At 39.1% G+C, this 14,299-nt stretch overlaps 1 protein-coding gene across 1 annotated transcript; it reads right to left on the reverse strand.

Annotated features, from left to right (window-relative positions):
* Positions 1-122: 122 nt before the first annotated feature.
* Positions 123-9,864, reverse strand: fga (fibrinogen alpha chain). Its single transcript, XM_040031413.1, has 8 exons — positions 9,732-9,864; positions 7,761-7,862; positions 7,061-7,244; positions 6,528-6,673; positions 5,652-5,750; positions 4,609-4,770; positions 1,452-2,088; positions 123-1,003 (listed from the first exon to the last, which is right to left on the reverse strand). The coding sequence occupies exons 1-8, from the start codon at positions 9,780-9,782 to the stop codon at positions 303-305; spliced, it is 2,082 nt and encodes a 693-aa protein (XP_039887347.1). The 5' UTR covers positions 9,783-9,864; the 3' UTR covers positions 123-302.
* Between the last annotated feature and the right edge of the window lie 4,435 nt (positions 9,865-14,299).

The raw sequence follows: 14,299 nt of genomic DNA on the forward strand, positions 1-14,299 counted from the left end.
CTTTAAGTTTCAATTCAAGTCAATAAGATTAAACTCAAGTTATTTATTTAGCGGGAAATGAGAACACAAACCACAGTGAGTTAAGTGAACACTGAGTCTTTATTGATTGAGCAGAGTTCAGTGGTTGAGAAACACGAAAAACATTGGGTCACTGCAAGAACATTGGACTGGTAGTGCTAACAAAAGAATCAATACTGTTTACACAGCATGCTCACAAACAGAAAGTACTTATTGCACAGATAGATTGATTCTACCTTTGGTTTTTGTCCTCTGGTTGTTATCTATTCACCTGTTTTTTCAAGTTAAAAAGCAGTTGGTCGGATAAACATCCGAACAGTTTTCAGGCTGTAATTTGCTGGTTTGTATGTCACCCACACAACTCCATTCTCGGTTCCATGTGGGATGTTTGTTTTGGGGTCATATGTGCCTTTATAATAAATACCGTTTAAATTAGCTGACTGACAGTTATTGTACCACCACCCACCCCCATAAATCTCTGCACAATTATGCTCCGATCTATCGTTATCTTTGTCGAAGGTGCTGAATTTCATTCCATTGTGGGATAAATCAGATGCTTTTGGCATTAATAGAGCATCCCCAGCATCCCCGCTGTATGTGGAGACATGCAGCGGGTACCCCTCCTCCTCTGATCCTACCCCTATAGTGTACTCTGCACTGGCTACAGCACCTTCCCAGTCCTCTAGTTCAACTTTCAGCATAGTCTCACTTTCATTACTTAGCAAGTGGAGGTTCTGGTTGCCTAACCAAAACTCGCCTTTGCCCTGAGTGTCCACTGATCCAAACCCATTGCGGTATTCAACCCAGCTGCGGTTGAAGCTGAGTGCACCACTCTCTCGCTGCTGGACTAACAACCACCCTCCCATAATACCCTCCTGCTGGCAGTAAACATCCACTACTGCCTCAGAGTCGGTGCCGCCAGGTTTGATCTTAAACAGGCCATTTGTTTCCCCATTCAGATGGTTCTGGTAGATTTCGACACAATCTGTAAACAGAGAGGGGCATACCGCAAACCACGAGTTAGCGTGGACTGGCTAAAATGGACACTTCATCGACAAAAGCTAAACTTGCTGGCAGTCGATTCTTCGTCTCCTGATCTCTATGTTAAACACTCTTTTGTGGCAAATAAGCCTGTGGCTAGCAGGAGGGATGTGGGTGGTGATATTTTCAGGATTTTTGGAGAGTTTGGTTAATCGCTAATCAGGAATTTGTTGATTGGTAAACTATCGATGAGAAATATGTTTTTATCAAATGTATTATATGGGAAATCTTAAAATATTTAAACTCCAGAAACAAACAACAAAAAATGCTGTATTCACTTATCATTTTGGTACATAGGGCTAGCTAGCAAGCTATCTGATGCTAATGCATGCTATCTAGCTAATCATTTTCTTCTTGGCTTTGTATATTTTACTCCAGGTCAGTTTCAGTACCTTTTCCTACATAATCCGCCTGGCGTTCGATTCGTGATGCGACCTTCACACTCCTGGCGTGAAAATCAGGAACATCATCTTCTGTATTGTCAGTCAGAAACGCGCCAAGGTCGAGCCCGACATCAGAGTCGAATGGATCGCTAAACCCAGTTTTGGTATTTCCAGAGACGCTGCCCTTAGTGCTGCTGAGATGTACGGTCTTGGTGGAGCCAGTAGAAGAGGATGAAGATGTATGGCTGAGAGAGGGGAACAAGGAGCTTATCCCACCCTTGGTGAAGTCTCCTGTCACCTGGCATCCGGGTCCTCCTTCTATCACCTCCTCTGTCCTTTCCACTGGCCCATCGCTTGTATGAACCACAGTTGTTCGGGTTCTCTTGGTGCAGGTGATGGTTTTGGTGGACACATGACTTGTACTGGGTTGGCCGAGGCTATGCGACCCTCCACCCAAACCAAACGTGTCCCCATCGCCACGACCACTAATCTCAGTGATTGATCTAGATGATGTGGAAGAGGTGGACGATGAAGATGAGGAGGATGAGGATGTAGACGAAGAGAAGGAAGTACCTGGGACCTTGGAAACAGTTGCTGGGGATGAGCTAGAGCCTTCCTCTTCCAGGACCAAATGGACAGTCCTCACCTAGAAAAAGAAAAGAGAAAAAAACTCTTAAGGAATATCGGTTCAGTGAAAGTAATTTTTTATACAAATATAGAGCAATATTAACAGAATTTGATGAAATGATAGATCCTGCTCAAGAGGGAGAATGGTTTCCAACTTCCGGAAGGTCAGTAACTCAATAGCTGCTTCTTGCTTGAGAAGTCCCTGACATTTTTTTCATGGTGCCATAACAATTCCCAATAAATGTTTGTGTAACATAAAAGCCTAAAGTTTCCAAACATACAGTACAGTTAACCAAATAAGAACTACAAACCAAAAGGAATCAAATTTTAGGGTATTTAAAATTAAATTGAATTGAACTAACTTCAAATCCTGTCTCCCCCCCACCCTGGACCCCCACCAATTCGCATACCGCCAGAACAGGAGCACAGAGGATGCAGTCTCCATCGCAATGCACTCTGTCCTCTCACACCTGGACAACAACAACACCTACGCCAGAATGCTGTTTATAGACTTCAGTACAGCATTCAATACAATCCACCCCTCACAACTCATCAGGAAACTGACAGACCTGGGCATCAGTTCCCTCATCTGCAAATGGTTACTGGACTTCCTGACCAACCGCCCCCAACATGTCCGGCTGGATAACCACTGCTCATCTACCATCACAATGAACACCGGTGTACCACAAGGCTGTGTGATGAGCCCTTTCCTCTACTCCCTCTTCACCCACGACTGCAGACCTGCTGATGGTTCCAACACCATCATTAAGTTTGCAGATGACACCACGGTGATTGGCCTCATCAGTGACAACGATGAGGCCGCCTACAGGGAGGAGGTGGATCGTCTGGCTGAGTGGTGCGACAGAAACAACCTGCTGCTTAACACCGAGAAGACCAAGGAGCTCATCGTGGACTACAGGAGGAATGCTGACCCACATCCACCCATCCACATTAAGGGGACGGCTGTGGAGCGTGTGAGCAGCTTCAAGTTCCTGGGAGTCCACATCTCCGAGGATCTCACCTGGACGACCAACTGCTCCAAGCTGGTCAAGAAGGCTCACCAGCGCCTCTTCTTCTTGAGGACTCTGAGGAAGAACCACCTGTCCTCAGACATCCTGGTGAACTTCTATCGCTGCACCATCGAGAGCATCCTGACCAACTGTATAACAGTCTGGTACGGGAACTGCTCTGCCTCGGACCGGAAGGCGTTGCAGAGGGTCGTGAAAACTGCCCAGCGCATCGCCGGAGCACCACTTCCTGCCATAAAAGACATCTACAGGAAGCGGTGTCTGAAAAGGGCTGGGAAAATCATCAAAGACCCCAGTCACCCATCGCATGGACTCTTCACCCTCCTGCCCTCTGGGAGGCGCTACAGGAGCCTCCGGACTAAGACCACCAGGTACCGGAACAGCTTCTTCCCCACAGCTGTCAGACTCCTGAACTCTGCCTCCTGACATCTGACCCACGTTAAACTCATGGACTGAACATACACACACCCACAATGGACAACTGTACCCTCAAACACACAATAATAACATGGACTGAACCACCACTCACAACCACTAGCACTTTATATAGCCTCTGTAGAAACTATCTACACCCTCACTTATCTTAACTGCACTACTGTATAGCTCTGTGTAAATAATCATTCTGTACATTCGATAATCTTTAATCCTACAACTGTTTACAACTTGCATAGTTCCCATTTCTGTATAGCTGTATATCTCAGATTCTGTAAAGTTATTTATTTCATATTCTGTATAGTTTTTCATATTTATATCCTGTTCATAGCCTGTACATAGCTTGTACTCACTACAGCCTGTACATACTTATAGTTATAGAATATTCACAACATACTTCATACCGTGTACATTATAACATACCATAATAGACCCATTTCTGTAATATACTCACATATCTATATTATTGCTAATATATATTGTAATATATCTATATCACTAAAGCACTTCTGGATGGATGCAAACTGCATTTCGTTGCCCTGTACCTGTGCATGTGCAATGACAATAAAGTTGAATTCTATTCTATTCTATTCTAATTCTAAATGCTGTCAAACGTTTTAAAAAGACTAAACTGTCAATAACAAATGTCAGTTGATATCAAAATTTGATATGTCTGCTTCCTCTGGGTCTTAGAACTCCACTAGTGGGCAATCCAAGGGGACAAAAAGTGCTCCAAAGTAGCATAAAAAATCAAACACTAGCTCACTGGTGCAAGATGTAAACAATGGGAAGCATTTACTTAAGATTTTCATCAATCACTGCATCACCGCTTAGAGTTAAGATTAACATTTTAGCAACATGGTAAAGATGCATAGTTTTAGAAATGAGGCGCTTAGCTTTCAGAGAATGTCAACTAAAGGCAATTTTGGCCTTATCTCTCTCCTATTGTAAGATTTCCATTTGAAGTACATGAAAACGCCATATTAATAGTTATTTTTGAATATACCTCTAAACCTGAAAAGTTACCAGCAACGTAATGCTTGTTAAAAGATGAAATCTAAATGTGACGGCTCTCTTACATCAGGGAACTTGTCTGCAGTCTGCTGTCCTGCTGCTCCTTCAACGGCCCCGGATTTGAAGTTGCTATCCACAACCATATCCCTTAGCGGCCTGCTCTTCATCACGTACAGCGTCCCCACAGTCTCGACACTCTGGGGTGCCTGGGAGTCTAACTGCTGGACCTGGAAAGACAGACAGAAAGAGAAGTTCACAACCTAATGTTGGGAAAAATTCAATTGTCAGAAGAATGACAAACACAAATCTTACACAAAAATATCTTTTTATTAATTCTGAAAAAATTGAATATAAAAATGGTCACACCTAAATATTTTGACTTTTTAACAAATATAACTTTTTCTGTATCTTTGAATTTATTACCTTTCAAAAAACAGCCAATAAAAACATTCTCTTTGGTTGTTTTATTTCTAATGTTATCTTAAAATAGTGTATTTCTCACTATTTATTCTCATGTTTTGGCTTGGTGGGATGAGCAGGTGACCATATCCTGTATGATTACAGTGGCCGACCCGAGTTTGAGTCCGACCCGCAACCCTTTAAACTTTAAACCACTTTTAACAGATGTAAAGTAATAACTTTATTTTGGTGACAAAAGTAATGGCAAACTGCAAATGGGTGAAAACTGTGAAGACTCATTGCCAGTTATAGCAAATTATTTAAGTTCTTCATGTCAAGGGTGGCACAAGTTATTAAGTTTTGGGGGCAATTACAGTTCTGCATAGAGCCATGTAGGTTTGGGTAGCTTTTAAAAATACTTCTTTTTCCATTTAAAAATAGGAAAAATACGTTTTTTCCAAGGTTATCTCTATTGGTCAATAAAATGGGACAGATATGCAAAAACCTAAGAAATTGTGAGAGGTGAAATTACTTGGACTTAAAATGTATTTAAAACAGCAGATTACTCAAGATAGCTGGTGTTTCACTGTATGCAAACCCCACAATTAGTTATTTATTGACTCACTCTGCTGATTGGCACTTTAATGAGCTTGTTTTTAATTTATTCACCCTTAACTGGGTGGATAGATGCGGTCGCTTGAATTCTCACCTGTTTATTCAAGGTGACATAGCTTTCCGTGTCCACTTGGTACTCAGAGTAGCCTCCACAGGATCCTTTGCAGGAACGAAGCTTGATATCAATATCCACCTGAAAGAGGACATAAAGTTTTTTTTAAAAAAATGTGAAACCCAAGAGTAAAAAAAAATTGTAAAAGTAGCTTGTAAAAAAAGTGGTAGTTTTAAATATATGTGAACAAATTCACTCTGCCATTGTAACATATCTTTACAATAAAAAACAATATTTTACTGCCTCTCACTGTTACACAGGTGCCATAAAAAGATTTTACTTTAGTTAATCGGACCTTTTGATTAATTAATATTCAGAGTTTTGTCAGAAGTTGAGCTACATTCGCAGTACAAATCTGAATATATCCATGTGTAGATATTTATTATACTGATTTATGTTGATTTATTGTGTCCTGTCTTCTTTCCCTCACCCCCAACTGGTCACGGCAGATGGATGTCCCTCCCTGAACTTGGTTCTGCTGTTTCTTCCTGTTAAAAGGGAGTTCTTCCTTCCTACTGTCACCAAGGGCTTGCTTTAAGGGTTCAACGGATTGTTGGAGTTTTCTCTGTATTATTCTAAGGTCTTTACCTTACAGCATAAAGCAACTAGAGGTGACTGTTGTTGTGATTTGGCGCTGGCTAAGTGCTTTTTAAAATGTTCTTATTTTCTTTCTTCTAGACTTCTGAAACCTGTGGCTTCACTACTGTAGGTTACAGGCATTTCAATATTTTTGCATAGTCAACTATCCTCAGTACTTTAAATTTTTTCTTCTCTAGTGCTTTTGTAAATACTTTTAAGGATGTTCTTGTCATGTTTTTTATGCAAACATGTATTTTTGACTGTGCTGGCTTGGTATACCTCCAGTCTCTGCATCTCTGTGACCTGGTCTTTGACCTGATCCCTCAGGGCTGCCAGGACAGTCATCTGTTTGTCGATTTTAATCTTCATGTCTGTGATCCTCTGACGAAGAGTCTGGGCCAATTCAAAGTAGTTGTTGTCGCCGCCTAGTAGAAGAAAACAGGAAACATTTAGTTTAATAAATGGATGGATTGATTCTTACTTTTGTTTAAATGCATTTTGTCAGCTGTCCGGAGATGGGAGGGTTCTGCTGGATATAAATAATTAAGATAATATTGGGAATAAAACAACATGATGGCTTCCACAAACTGGTGCGCACTCCCATGTCCCATTTCTTTCTGCTAAATATATTTTAAATATGACTGTGTACACCTTTAAAGCTGCTTGTTAGGGTTGCACTTTTGATCAGTTTATGCAGATATTTATTTAACTGTGAAACAACTTCCAGGTGTCCTATAACCACCTAGACTGGGTTCCTGTAACCATTAAACTCTTGACTGGGAAACAGAAGAAGTGCACAAAGCCACACTAACCAGCGTCAGTGGTTAGCTTTTCTTTCAAGTAGTTGTAGGTCTGTTTCGACACCGTATCAGCGGAGCGATGTTTGGCCTTGTTTTGATCCAGCAGGCTGCGAATTTTCTCGATCTTCTTCAGCATATTGTGATCGTATTTCTCCATCAGACCTTGGATCCTGCAGCCTGATGGACATTTAGGGCCCTAATGGATGACCAAAGAGAAGACATAATTATTCCTTATTTCTGTGTCACATGAAAATCAGAGTCATTTAAATATAGAACAACAGGTTATTCTAATAATTGGCAGTACAACCAGAGGCACAAAAGCTCCAGTCTGGCCCGGATTGTACATTCTGTAGTGTATTTTCACAAGTTTAACAATTTTTCCTACCCATAAAGACCTCCCTCATGGTCATTCACAATATACCATTTATTATAGATTTCTGTCATTTTAAGCATTAATTATTGCAATCGGCTCGCGCTGACAGATTTCCTTCCCTTATTATAGCAGCATCTCTTTACCATATATAAACACTAAGACATAATTTTGAAATCTTATCGATTAAGTACATAGTTAGACTTTTGCACTGACAGAAACTGGAATTTAACCAGTCCAGCTTTCTTGTAAACATTGAATCTTAAAATTGCACACATTAATTGAGGTCAATAAGAACTTTGCCTAGCTTGAGCTCTGAGAGACAACAGAGAATCTGCATACCCATTCAACGTCTGTGCAGAAAGGCCATTCCTTCTCAGTGGCACATTTTTCACTTCTGGTGCCTTGCTCCACTGGACGAGCTCCCCTGGGATCAACCTGGGCCTAGACGAAGACAAGAAAGTCAACATTGTTTTAGTTAGGGCAGAAAACATAGCTATTGTCTCTGGTTGTTCTTGGTGTACAATGGATTTTTGAGGGGTGACTATGCACATATAGTTGCAAGCAAAGAGTCTTTGTGACAGAGCAGCTATTTTAGTCCATTTGGTCTACAACAAGGACTTTTACAATGAAACCCTACTTAAACAAAACCCTGCTTAAAGGCTTGGTGATACATTCTGAACTTCTTTGATAAAACTAACTAAAAATCTTAAAAACAGATGCTGCACATCAGACATGTACATTATAACACGTATAACCAATTTCAATTGAACTGCTCAAATTAGGAGGTGTTTCTTTGGAATAATATTACTGACTAAAAATATTTAAATTGTTTGCTTCTTACCCACAAATAAAGATTTTATTAATAATATTTATAAAGTAAAATCCACAATTACAATAATTATATAAGCAGAAATACTTTTCAAATTTATTTATTGCAAATTTATTTTGAAATGTACTCAATTTTATACTGTTATTAGTACATAATTATTTTTCTTATCATCCTCCTAGGACCCTGGGGTGGCTGTGGCTCAGGTGGTAGAGCAGATCAACTACTGATTGGAAGGTTGGTGGTTTGATTCCTGGCTGCCCCAGTCTGCATGCCAAATATCCTTGGGCAAGATACTAACCCCAAGTTGCCCTCCGATGCGTTCATCGGAGTGTGAATGTGTGTGAATGCTTATTAGTTGCACTTGAGTTTAGAAGTGCTTGTATGAATGGGTGAATGAGGCATGTTGTATACAGCGCTTTGAGTACTCTGGGAGAGTAGAAAAGCGCCATATAAGAATCAGTCCATTTACCTGACGTCCACATATGTGGACATCACATTTTGGGTTATTTAGACCAAAATACTCGATTTTGCTCTACATGGGCCTGATATTCACTTACGAGGACATTAAACTGCTACTGTTCTGTCGAAATATTAAATGAATATCCTCATATGTGGCTCTCATTTTTTTAAGAGAAAAAAATCAGGTAAAAAAAAAAAAATCAGGTAATTCTTTGTTTTTACATTCATCTGGCCCCAATATGCTCAAATATCAAAGAGAAATTAAAAATGCATGCCATGGAAAAGTTTGGGTCTTAGGAGGTTAAATGTTGCATACGAAAATTTTAGGTCAGTGGTAGTTAATCAGTCTGCAGTATTTAAATAACTGGCTTTAAATAATATATATAAAAACTGTAAGTATAAATGAAGCTCTGTTTTGTTAGGTCTGCTAAGTTACACATCCTTTATTTGAATTCTTAAAACAGCTAAAGATAGTGACTGTTTCTTTGATTGATCAGTATTCAGCATTCTGCTCAAGCCAACGTCCACAACTGCTAAATCTTTTGTTACTATATTCATATAGCCTCTGTCAGTGCGCCCCAGGGCAGCTGTGGCTACAATGTAGCTTGCCATCGCCAGTGTGTGAATGTGTGTGTGAATGGGTGGATGACTGAATGTAGTGTGAAGCGCTTTGGGGTCCTTAGAGACTAGAAAAGCGCTATACAAATGCAGGCCATTTACCATTTACCATAAATCAATAATAATAATAATAATTACCAGAAATACATCTAATAAACTTAGGTAGTAAAATAAAAGAGTAAATAATGAATAAGACAGTGCGCTCGACATCTTTATAAATAGAACAGCCAAATTCTATGTTCATGTATTCATATCAGTAAATAATAAACATATGAGTGATCAGTAAATACATAATTATTCTTGTTATTTATTAAACAACACATAGTATACAGTAAAACGACAAAGAAAAAAAATTTCAGCGCCACATCTTTGTAAAATTATTTAAAAACATCAGAGAAACTCACCAGTGTTGAGGACACACATATCAGACACAAAAGGAAACAGAGTCGCTCCATCGTTGCTGTTTCTGTGTGAAGAGTTGTTGCTGAATGATTTTCTAACGCTGCTCTCTGATCATTTGAAGCCTCCAGGTTCAGTTTCACAAACCGGTGAGTCATCAGCAAACACTGGTCAGGTCAGATCAGAGTTGAGCAACAGCTTCTAATCGATGTGTTTGTTGTACTGTGTGTATCTTTACTCAAAAATAATGCATTCAAACACACACACACACACTAAAGTCAAACATGCTGCCTACTCAGTTCAGTTGCAGCAGGATTTCCTGTCGGTTCCTGTACATTTTACACCAACCAAATAGTGACAAACACCAACGACACTAACATTGACTCAACTGAACTCAATCAGAAAAGGGCAACAAAAACATTCGAGGATTTTAAAATGATGGAATAGAGTTTCTATTTACTCCCATTTTACAGCATTACCGCGGGTTTTGTTAAAATATAAATGAATCTCTCCATATTAATATTACATGCTTCAGAAAAATGTCATTTATTTACCACCTTTCAATACAAAGATCACAAAGTGCTTCACAAAAAAATACCAGAGAATAAAAAAGTTAACGACACACAGGTTAAAAAAAATGCAATGATAAAATGTATAACATTTTTAAATAACAATAATGATTTAGCTTCTCAAGTTAAGGTGTATGTTAACACCAAATATAAAAGAGAAATACAGGCCAGAAGGTAAAATATTGTTGTAGAAGTTAATGAATAAAGGAGCGCATAAAAAGTACCACACAGCAGGCCACGATATTAAAAAACACACCAACTGAGTGGAGAGAACCAGTTAAATGACTAGAACTAGGTGATGAGAGCTAGCAACTACCAGCTAGGCTGCTGTGGGGTGTGCACAGCAAGATTTATCATTTATTTCAAAGGCTTTATTTGACTGATTGTTAAGCAGGACACTAACTTATTGATCCAGTACAAAAGTAATAGTAAAAATGAGAAACTGCAGTTTCATAGTGCCAATACAGTATTTTGGGAGATACACTAAGCCAACTAGTTTTATAAACACGTGAACGCTTTCGATATTATTTCTCTTAACAGGAAAGGAAATAAACCGAATCACAATTATCTTCCCATTAAAATTGTCCTTCTAAAATTCTCATTAGTCTTTTGCTATAACCGTTTCTGCGAACAGATGTACACATGTAAATATGAGGAGAATCACACACTGTTAAATACACACCAGGAACATGGTTATTTATCAAATCAAAAACAAAGCGATACAGTAATGTTGTGGGTATGGAGCTGGATTCCCTTAAGGCGGTGTCGGAGAGGCGGATGTTGTCCAAGATAAAGACAATGTTGGGTAATACCTCCCACCCACTCCATGACATACTGGCTAGTCACAGGAGCACGTTCAGTGGGAGACTGAGATTACCAAAAAGCACCACTGAATCACACAGGAAATCATTCCTGCCTGTGGCCATCTCCCTGTACAACTCCTCCATCAAACACACTGTAAACACTGCAATAGCTACGCACGTTTTACACACGCTCTTTTCTGCTCGTTGCTGTCAATATTCTTAATATTTATTTATAATTACATCTGTCAACCCGGGATATTTATTATTTGGTGATTTGTATATATTGTGCTATTCCTTATATCTTAACATATTGTATTGTAGTCTGCTTTTGTTAATGTTACTGTACTGGAGCAACTATAACCCACATAATTTCCCTGGGGATTAATGAAGTATTCTGATTCTGATAAATGTATAGACAGACTAAATTACTACATGAAATCTCTTTTCTTTCTCGTCTACCAGTGAGGAGAATAATGAAGCAACACCGCCATCTACTGGAATAAACAAAGAATCACTCATGAGTTTAAGGCTGCTTAAAGAGCAGCACAGACCAAACAAAATGGCACGACTGATTAATAGTAACATATGAAGTGTATTGATATCAGCAGCAGCAATAAGTCTCAGCCAATCTTTCTGATCTGGGTCTGTAGAAGATTAAAGCTTATACTTAAACACAGAAACAAACAATACGCATGCTTTTATTTTCAGGAAAAGTAAAAGTGGATTGACAAATTAGTGGTAGGAAACAATTTAGGTTTGAATGTCTCACAAAGACATCAGTGCAGACAAAGATTCAGATTTTAACCATATAAAGAACCCTATTAGCAGAATGTAAGTTCTTCACTAAGTGCAGAAGTACATTATCATCTTCATCTCAACTTTTTAACCACACAGACAAGAAACTGTTTTACACACTGTGTTGCTTCACTTCTCATTTACTATCAGTTAAATACCATCGACTTCTTTTGTAAAACCATAGGCAAATCCTGCAAAAACATCAAACACTGGAGAGCCAGAGCCAGCGTGATACATCGAAGAGTGTTAGGTCGCTACTTTTCCTGATTTATTTCCACCCTCCAATATGTTTTCAATGCTTTTCTTTGTGGCATAATTACAGATCAAGTGGATGATTATTGGATTTAATGACTTAAATTTAATGACTCAAATAATCAGCAGCAGCCTGCCCTCTCTTCTCTGTCTCAATGATACATGTAGGATCCATTTGTTTCACTTCCCCTGCTGGGTGTCCAATGATGTAGGCTTTACCATTGGGAGGCAGTGGAGCCCCAGTGGTACCTTGTTATTTGCTCTTGTTTTGCCTTTGAGCTTTCAGGGTTACCTGGATGATTGAGCATGCATCAAGATGTTTCAGGGTTGAGCTCCAGAACTGTATAATCTAGCTCAGCGTCAAAGTCGATGAATGTATTCTCTGCTGTAAAGTAGTAGAAATTTGTTTCTGGCTCAGTCTTAGTCAAATATAGCAAACACTTCTGGATCCTGCTGGAGCTCCTTTCCTTTAAAGGAGCTGCAGATAAATTTGCCTTCATTACTGCAACTGCTAATTTCACTGCCATCATGTGCACTGGGTGAAGAGCTTGTGTGACTAGAACTCGTCCCATCAGAACATTGAACAAAGACCAACACAAACTACTCTCAGATTAAAAATGTGATTAAATTTAGCGATAGTTAACGATATAGAGTAAGCACTTACCTTAACTTTGATGTTTTTCTCAGCCATGTTCAGAGATTCAGATTTATTATGAAAAGAAATACTCATGTTTCCAAAGTCATATTTTCATCTTTCTCTCATATGTTGCTTTCAGTGTGATGAAATGGGACACTTGGGGGAGCTAGTGGTGTATTATTTACACTATAGCCTGAGGAACCACTCGTCTCTGAAACCACCTCAAGAAGAAAAGAACCAACTCCTCACAGTTATATTAGCTATTTTATCTGCTTTGCTTCCTTCATGAACTTTTACAACTACAGCCAGAATCACCAATTAACCTAACATGGAAGTTCATTGATACTAAAATTAATAATTACACACCAACCTAGAAGTTGGTCAAAATGCAGTGTATTTGAATGTCAGGAGTTTAACAACCATCTGCATGTCCTTGTACTAAGATAAGTGCTAAGCTATTACTGAGGTCATAGGTGTTGTTGTTTTTGTACCAGATATTAAAAACATTAAAAACATTAAAAACCTAAAGCTTCACACTGAACAGCTCAGTCATGTCTTACACACAAAAACAATTCAGGACCAAGTTCAAGACATAGCAAGAAATGACCAAATACGTGTTGACGCATTATGAGTTACCACTTTGGCTTAAAAATTCACAACATTGGCAGTGCAGATTAAAGGTTTACACTTTTACAAGATTCTTGGATTGTAAACTCATGTATAATGGTCTGCTCTGACTTGCAGAGTAGTATGTGGGGAGGGGTGTGAATCCCTGGAGAGAGACTGCCAAAAATATCCAAATAGATGAGCGGGAATGGGTTAATAAGTCGAACCCATTGAGGCACAAATATGTTGACCACAGCGAAGAGCGAGAATTCAAGAGGGTAAAAAAAAAGTCCCTGAATTTTATTTAGTTCCATCATCACTGGCACTTCATTAAAAAATTGAAATTACATAAAGGCTCACAATCTGAAGGTAAACAGATAAAACACCCAGCACAAGTTTGAATGCTGGTAACAGTGTTGGCCACTTGCGTAGGTTGACACGTAGGCTGTACAAAGATTTACAAAGTCTAAATCAGACGTTAAAATGTGAAGTTTATATCACGTTAAAAACATGCACATTGCAAGAAATCCAGTGGCAGCACAGTTTGGGTTACAGCAGATATCACACTGGAGTAAAGGTAGGAAAGCATTGTCTCTGCAACTAGGAGAAGAATAAATTTATAAGGATAGGTGACCAATAGTTGCATTGAATTACATCGCAAGGCCAACCATCTACAAGTAGTTGTGGCAACTCTCAGACAGATTGCAATCTGCAGTTATTTGGAAACCTCTGCCAATCAATCGGAGTCAGTCTGTGTCAATGAGCGCAAGGAGTTTCCTTAATTAGAGATACATGACTTAAAACCGGGCAAAAAGTTGATGCCCATTTTGACCAACAGCAGTTTTTTCTTTTTAATTTTCTCTATTATCTATATTATTAATTACTCTGAAAACTACAGTGAGGTAGACGTA

The sequence above is a fragment of the Simochromis diagramma genome, unplaced genomic scaffold, assembly GCF_900408965.1.
Source record: "Simochromis diagramma unplaced genomic scaffold, fSimDia1.1 OVJJ01000229.1, whole genome shotgun sequence".
In the NCBI taxonomy this organism is placed as follows: domain Eukaryota; kingdom Metazoa; phylum Chordata; class Actinopteri; order Cichliformes; family Cichlidae; genus Simochromis; species Simochromis diagramma.

Bases quoted from the DNA above. Each gene is read 5' to 3' on its own strand.
- fga (XM_040031413.1), bottom strand. From the start codon at position 9,782: ATGGAGCGACTCTGTTTCCTTTTGTGTCTGATATGTGTGTCCTCAACA. The intron at 7,863-9,731 runs GTGAGTTTCTCT...GTCTTCGTCTAG, and splicing joins TATGTGTGTCCTCAACACTG to GCCCAGGTTGATCCCAGGGG. The intron at 1,004-1,451 runs GTACTGAAACTG...CTCTGTTTACAG, and splicing joins GGCGGATTATGTAGGAAAAG to ATTGTGTCGAAATCTACCAG.